The sequence below is a fragment of the Montipora capricornis genome, chromosome 5 (assembly GCF_036669925.1).
Source record: "Montipora capricornis isolate CH-2021 chromosome 5, ASM3666992v2, whole genome shotgun sequence".
NCBI lineage: Eukaryota > Metazoa > Cnidaria > Anthozoa > Scleractinia > Acroporidae > Montipora > Montipora capricornis.
Genome location: NC_090887.1, coordinates 25,135,784 through 25,143,283, shown reverse-complemented (window position 1 = coordinate 25,143,283; position 7,500 = coordinate 25,135,784). Strand labels below are relative to the sequence as shown.

The window sequence follows — 7,500 nt, the reverse complement described above, 5'->3', positions numbered from 1 at the left end:
TATAAGTCTGCAGCTATATCGTCCATTATTGAGTTTCCATCTTACATATGCACAGGCACCAAAGGCGTTGCTGGATCCATCACTGAAGATGATTAACGTCGGTTGTTCACTTGTTGCATCCTTTGGTTTCACACATCTCTTGAATTTGATGTTGTTCATTTCCTGCATATCCTGGCAAAATTGTTTCCAGTATTGTTTGTACCTTTCAGGAATTGCATCATCCCAACCTAGTTTATTTTCGATCCCCCATAGTTCCCTCATCAAAATCTTTGCTCTGACTGTAAATGGTCCAGTTAAACCAAGAGGATCATAAATGCTATTCACTTGTGATAGAATTATTCTTTTCGTTGGGTTGCTGTCATTATCATGAGTCTTATCGTTCGGTTTTTTCTTGGATGTGGTTCGAAGGTGCATCTTATATACAAATTCGTCTTGAACTGGGTTCCAAACAACTCCCAACACCTTTTCCGTATTAGAGGATTTGTCGTTGGGTATAGGTTTGAGTATATCAATTCTATCATGGGTGAAAATCCACTCTTTCATTTTGAAGTTTCCTTCGTCAAGTAAGGCTTCTATATCCTTAGCGAGTTTTGTCGCTTTTTCTTTGGTGGGAACACTCTCTATTATGTCATCCATATACGTGTTTTCTTTGATGACCTGAGTCGCTTCGGGATATCTATCCGCTCCCATTTCTGCTGTTTTTCTCAATGCAACAGTAGCGATCGTCCCCGATGGTTTGTCTCCAAATGACACTCTTTGTATTACATACGTGTCTGGTGGTCTTCGAGTGTCCATATCTCTCCATAGATATCTATGTGTATGTTGCTCAATAGTTTTGATCTTGACTGTATGATACATTTTCTTGATATCACCTATCATTGCAATGTTGTTTTCTCTGAACCTTATGAGTACTCCCAATAGATCATTAAGTAGGTGTGGTCCTTTAGCCCAGTAGTCATTGAGCATGTGTCCCATGTAACGTGCGCTGCTATTAAACACGATTCTTACTGGAGTTGATTTGGAATCTGGCTTCAAAACTTCATGATGAGAAATGTAGTGAATTGGTCCTTTGTAGTTTTTGAGTTCTGTTTGCGAGAGTTTTCGTGCGACTTCTCGTTCGATCATATCTTCAATTTGTTTCTGATAAACGTTAGCGTGTTCTTTATTTTTTGCTAATCTTTTTTCAGTTGATATGAGCATTCCCATAGCAGCCCTTTTATTATCAGGCAATTCGGCGGGATCCCGAATCCATGGATATTCTGTAATCCATCTCTTTTCTTCTTTATTGTACTCCAGCTTGCTTTCGATCAGATGTAATTCTTTTTCTTCCTTTATGGTGAAGTTTTGGGCCCCTAAAGAGCATTTTCCACGCTTACATCCACCGCAGCGGGGTGAACATCCGATCCCAAGGTTCTCTATGTTATAGAAATCTTCAACTCGGACGATTGCTGTGTTGACTTGTATGTGATCGAGCATGTGGTTTCGTGTCGTTTCCTTGATAAAGGGGTGTGTTCCACCAATGCATCTTCCAAAGCGATTTTTTTAGTAGAAGAAGGTGTCCTGAAGTTTGTTCACTCTGTGGATGATACGCCGCGTATTCGTAACCAATTAAGACATCAATTGTTCCTGATGGTCTTGATATCTCATCTTTAGAAATATCTTTAAATAGTTGAATGATTCCGTTCACATTTACGCTCTGTATGTCTGAAGTAATTTTATCGATTCCGTATACGTCAAATTGAACTTCTTGACCTTGTTTGTCTATTAGTGAAAGTTTGTATCTAGTGGATGTGATTTTCTCATTGTCTCCTCCTACTTTGATTATGGAAAGTTCAACTTTCGTGCCTTTCAATCGATTTCGAATGTACTGCTAGTCGCAACAATCGCCAAGGTTCCAAATATTCCACAGTTTATTCACTCCTCTTGTTTACAGGAAAGTATTCGAAATCTATCAACAGATTAGACTTGTAGTTAACAAATGCCGGGATTAATAGACATTAACAAAGAACGATATTTACATACCCACTGGTGTCTCTCAAATCTGCGACTAGTAGTGTCGGCTTCAACGATCTTATTAATCTATTACATAAAGCATTGTTACGTATGCCTCATAAAACGTCATGCATTAATTTCGTGTTAGAACGAAACAATGACGAATCATATTCTAGATCTTACCCTCGACTTACGCCCGGTTATCGTAATTTTTTTCGTTTCGTTTATGTTTTGGTATTAAAGCTTTTCCATGAGTTCATGGAAGACTCAATATGTTGCCTCTTACTTCATGTATGCTTTATATAGTGACGTCTCTGAATAAAAAGGCAAAACACTAACCCCACCCCTACACGAATTCTTTTGTTGACTGCACTGGACTGGAAATCTACAAGACGGTTTACGGACAAACTAGCCGATTCGTTGCAGCTGGATTACTAGTAAGCATGTCGAAAAAACCGACTCGAAATCCTAACTCGAAAATCCAACTCGAAATCCTAACTCGAAAATCCAACTCGAAATCCTAACTCGAAAATCCAACTCGAAATCCTAACTCGAAAATCCAACTCGAAATCCTAACTCGAAAATCCAACTCGAGATCCTAACTCGAAAATCCAACTCGAAAATCCAACTCGAAATCCAACTCGAAATCCAACTCGAAATCCAACTCGAAATCCTAACTCTGTAATCCAACTCGAAAATCCAACTCGAAATCCAACTCGAAATCCAACACGAAATCCAACTCGAAATCCTAACTCGGTAAAATTACGGTTAGCTCTCAATAATAGTGAGGGTAACGCCATATTTACCCCTGGTCTGCACGGTCTGCACAGTCTGCAGTCTGGGTTTTGGGGTGACCGTCTATTAACTATGGTCTGAGCGTTTCAAGTACATTAGGAGATGTTTTCAAACACATGAATTTTATTTCATGAACGAAAACTAAGCGCTTTCATCGGTAAATGAATTCCAGATGTTCGTGTTGATTTCTGGCCGCTATTCTCGCCGCTATATTGGTGCACAATGGTGGTGCACCAACGTGGCGGCACCAACTTGCAACGTGTTGCACCAACGTGGCAGCTTCAGCTTCTTTAAGCTGAGTGAAACGCATCAACAAATAACTCAGAAATGATGTACCGTTCAGACCTGAGAATTGGTGACGTGATTTACTAATTTGTCTCCTACAACATTTTAAGTTTTTGGCCGATATCTTTTTTTGGCCTAGTTCAGTAAACCTAACGGTTTCGCTTTCATTTTCTCTGTTGCGTGACAGCGAAACGATCTGTTGGGTCAAGCTGACCTTTGCTGACCTTTGCTTGACCTCAAGCCACGTAATTTTACCACGTGGTATTTTATAAGGTGATGATTGGTGGCAGTGACGAACCATACATCTCGTGACTCTCACACGTTTTTGAAGGAAATAAGTTCATTTTTGTCATAAATCTGCACGATTTCGGGTTTACAGAGGAAAGACAATGGCCTTCACTTATGCAGTTTTTGTTGTTTTTGTTGCCGCAGGTAGGTTTGGTAGCTAACTTAGCAATTGGACTAAAATGTATCTTGTTTGGAGGGTAAAATCGCACGTTCTTGTTTCTTTTGTAAGCACGCACGAAGCTTGCCGAACTGTCATTGTCCTTATTCAGTTCTTGCGCTTATATTCATGGTTCAAAACTGGTATCAAACACTTTCATTGTTGCGAAAAATTTCAACCGACCTGAAAAGTCACTTTGTTTTGGTAAATTTGTGTTATGAAGAGGTACGTCGACAAAGTTTACTTGATGCAAAGTCTGCGATGATTTTAGCTGCTTTCAGTTTCGAGCCAGAAGTGGAAGAAACTGCTTCGATCGACTAAATTTCATCGTAAAATATAAGCTCATCCAGTGGTGTAAATGTTGACCTTCTTGAAAGTGATGAAAGGGAGATTTTATTTTTCGTTTAGCTTTCTCTGTGACTTGGTTCTTTAACGTTATTGCCTTGATGTATGTGCATGCATATATATGCATATGCATGCCGATCGAACTTTGCTCGTCAACGTTTACAAGATCTACATTTAACTTTTGACCCATTCCTAAAAAAACGGCTTCTTTGGATACAACAAATGTCTTTCGCATAAGTCTTACGGGTTTTTCAGCGGTTATTTTTAGTGTCTGACCTTTTTATAAGGTGATTTGAGGGCCTCTATGTTTAGGTGTACTCACTATTTCACTATGACAATATGAAAAATTTGTAATTTCGAACTTTTTTATCCATTTATCCATTCATATTTTATCCAACGGCACCAGTAATTTAAAATAAGACATTCTGAAGACCTGTATCATCCTCATTGCTTCTACCTTTGAAATGAAAGTGAGAGATTTTAGCGATGACAGTGTTGTCATTTTCTCACCTTTCTTATGTCTTGTATTGGTAACCGGTCGTTTCGCCAACGTGCCAGTTCGCCAACGACCTGTTCGCCAACGTATGAAGTCTATTCGCCAACGTCTAATGTCAGTTCGCCAACATCCAATGCTTAATCAGGCATTGCTGTATAAAAGGGCTGTGATTTTCTGTTCAATTCAACCCACTTAACTTATCGAAGTATTTTCGCTAATCAAATATTTTTACAAGAGTCACTCGAGAAATTATTGTATCTATTGCAATGAGGAAGTAACTGCGAGACAGGAAGCGCTCCTCTGCGATGGGTGCGACAAATGGCAACATCGACGTTGCAACACGGGAATTTCGAGACAGCAGTATAGAGATGCTGTTAAGTCCGGATTAGAGGTGGTTGGCGAACAGCTCGTTGGCGAACTGACACGAAACGACCGGTATTCCTTGTATTAATATGAGTAAATAAATTCTTTTGAAAAGTGTGTGTTGAAGTCACATTTTTCAGAAGGTGTGAGAAATAGCTATGTAGTCATGATAGCAAAGTTCTCAGAATCTTGCTTAATACTTGAGAGTTGGCAGCTGATCAATTCACAGCCATTTAAGAAACCAAAACTACTGTTGAGATGCTTTGTCTCTGGATGAAGCTCATTGTTGAAGTCATTAACAAGGCCCTGCTAGGGAGGGGGGGGGGGAGGGATCCTGTTTCGGTTGGTGGAATTTTCAAGGGTGTCATGTCGGTGTTTTGTCGATGATTCACGTTGCTGTCAGAAATTAATGGAGACAGTTTTTCAGTGAGTGATTAACCTATTGACTCCCAGGGGTTCCCCATTGACGAGTAAAATCGTCTGGCGTTAGACAGAGTAAAATACTAAGTCTGGCAGGTTTCGGCTGGTTTGGATGTTGATGGGTTAAAGGTAATTTAAAGGAAGGATGACGCTTGTTGTGGTCTCAGTTTATGTGCTGGTGGCTACTTTTTGTTGCTTGCTGGAATTTACCCTGGAACGGCCTCGTTGATGGGTATGCACCAGTAACGCAAAAATGTGTAAACATTGAAAGCAAACCTTTGTGGCTAAATAATGGCATCCTTAAAATTCTATAAAGTAATGTTACTATTTGAATAAGCAGTATATTCTAGGACTTGCCCCTCTGATGGCTAAAAAAGGGTAAGAAATAGAGTTGCTCATTTGATTGAGTGATCTAAAGCCTGAATGTTCAAAGGAGAAATTGAGTCCAACAATTTGAGTCCAACAAGCACAACTCTCACCTACGGTGTACTTGTAAAAGGCTAAAAATGTTGTACCCCTGTTGAAAAAGTGAAACAAAGTACCACATTCACCTGCATACTTTGTCGTAAAGAGATGCTGGAGTATGCTAACCACAATTTTACAATTGCTTCTGAATCAGTTATTGTTGGGGACCTGCTACCAGATGACGTTATTGATTTATCCAAGCTTAAATTGTTTGTGCATAGTTGCAAGCCTTCTGACACTATGTTTACTGTGCCAGACCACCTAAATGGAGCTTATGAAATAAACTTCCAAACCATGCTACCACTGGCTTAGATGGTCTCAGCACCCCCATGCTTAAAGGGGCTAGGTCACGCAATTTTAGGAAATTTCAGCACTGATCGAATGGTCATAGAATTAACTAAAATAACAAAATAACTGTTCAAAACTATGGAAGAACTCTCACAAAACACAGGGAAGCCAAGAAGGGACATGGTTGACAAAACTGGAGAGGATTGAAATGGATTGAATTTAAGTAAATTTGAAAAACGTCAGCCCTCCTTTTTTCAAATTTATATCAGTCTATATCAAAATGTCATTTACACAGCTGGAAAATCATTCTCAGTTGTTATGTGGCCGTGATTTTGCAAATGAAAGACTCTTGCTCTGCCAATTTGATGTTTAGAGCTCATAATTAACAAAATTAAACAAAATTACCTAAAATAGCATGACCTAGCCCCTTTAAGTCAAAGCTCCTGCTGTTTCTGGGCTACTCATCAAAGTCCTACATGTACATTCCAACCTTTCCACAAGCATCTGTCCTTAAACTTGCTCGAGAAACACCAGTATATAACCGTGGCCGTTTTTCTGCAAATCCTGCTTGACAGTTGGTGCGGTTTCTCTGTTCAAACCATCAAGGAACAAATACTTTCCAGATAAAATGGCATGCGCAGAAAAAGCCTGAATTCTTCTTTTTTTCTCGGCGGCCATAATTTCATCAGCTGTTAACCGATTTACAAGAAGTATGATTTGCAATTCTGTAACCAGTCAGAGTGAGGCTCTAAAACTGATTGTCTTAAACTGATGGCCTCAACGGGCAGATGAGGTGCAACAGGCGCAATCAACAGTACAATAAACTTTATTTAAACTTGAATATTTGAGATGCCAAAAGATGCTATGAAAATAGATATGAGGAAAATGGAGCTACTCAGCTATCATTTTGTTAGAAGTGTGTTCAGATTGTTCAGCGATTCCGCGATTTCTCTGTCCCCGAATGTGGCAGCCCTAAAGTTCTATTCGGTTCTTTTTGGATTTGCAACTTGTTGCTTCCGAATATATTCCAAAGGACAAGTTTGCCACAACTATACAATCGTCAATCGTTAGGCTATTAGTCTCTCCCCCATGGGGCCGAATTCTTCATGTCAAACGTTTTCGATTTGGTAGAAGAAGACAGGGTTCGTACGCGTCTTGAAAACCCTTGAAAACCCTTGAATTTTGAGAGTACATTTTCAAGGCCTTGAAAGTCCTTGAAAATCTCTGCTCTTCATTCCTGGTGCTTGAAAGTCCTAGAAATTTTTTCTGACCCACATAACTTCAGTAAAAATAATCAGCCACTCAAGTCATGTCATTGCAAATGCGACGAGCTGTGGGGTCGAGAATGGTTACCAGTGCCTTTGCATTATTTTCACGCATCTTCGTTACGGAAAATGAGCAAGAATTGTACTGTCAGACTATTTCCATGGGTAAATTCTTCGACGTAAATAAAAAAGAGGTCCTTCAAAATTTGGCTCTTGAAAGTCCTTGAAAAGTCCTTGTATTTTTGGTCTGAAAAAGTGTACGAACCCTGAGAAGAACGATGCATTTTCTTCTAGAATGTTCGGACCTGTATTAATAGTTCACTATTGCCAAATCCCGTAGG

The 7,500-nt window shown here is 39.5% G+C and overlaps 2 protein-coding genes across 2 annotated transcripts in view; one reads left to right on the top strand and one right to left on the bottom strand.

Annotated features, from left to right (window-relative positions):
* The window catches only part of LOC138048562 (uncharacterized), a 3,465-nt gene extending 1,989 nt beyond the window's left edge, over positions 1-1,476 (bottom strand). The window contains exon 1 of the mRNA XM_068894739.1: positions 1-1,476. This exon is cut by the window's left edge and continues 1,989 nt beyond it. Within this exon, the coding sequence (XP_068750840.1) occupies positions 1-1,476 (1,476 nt within the window).
* Positions 1,477-3,356: 1,880 nt separating this feature from the next.
* LOC138050002 (prosaposin-like) overlaps positions 3,357-7,500 on the top strand; it is a 22,912-nt gene continuing 18,768 nt past the window's right edge. Inside the window, exon 1 of the mRNA XM_068896496.1 lies at positions 3,357-3,504. Within this exon, the coding sequence (XP_068752597.1) occupies positions 3,462-3,504 (43 nt within the window). The 5' untranslated portion in view covers positions 3,357-3,461. The remainder of the gene's footprint in view (positions 3,505-7,500) is intronic.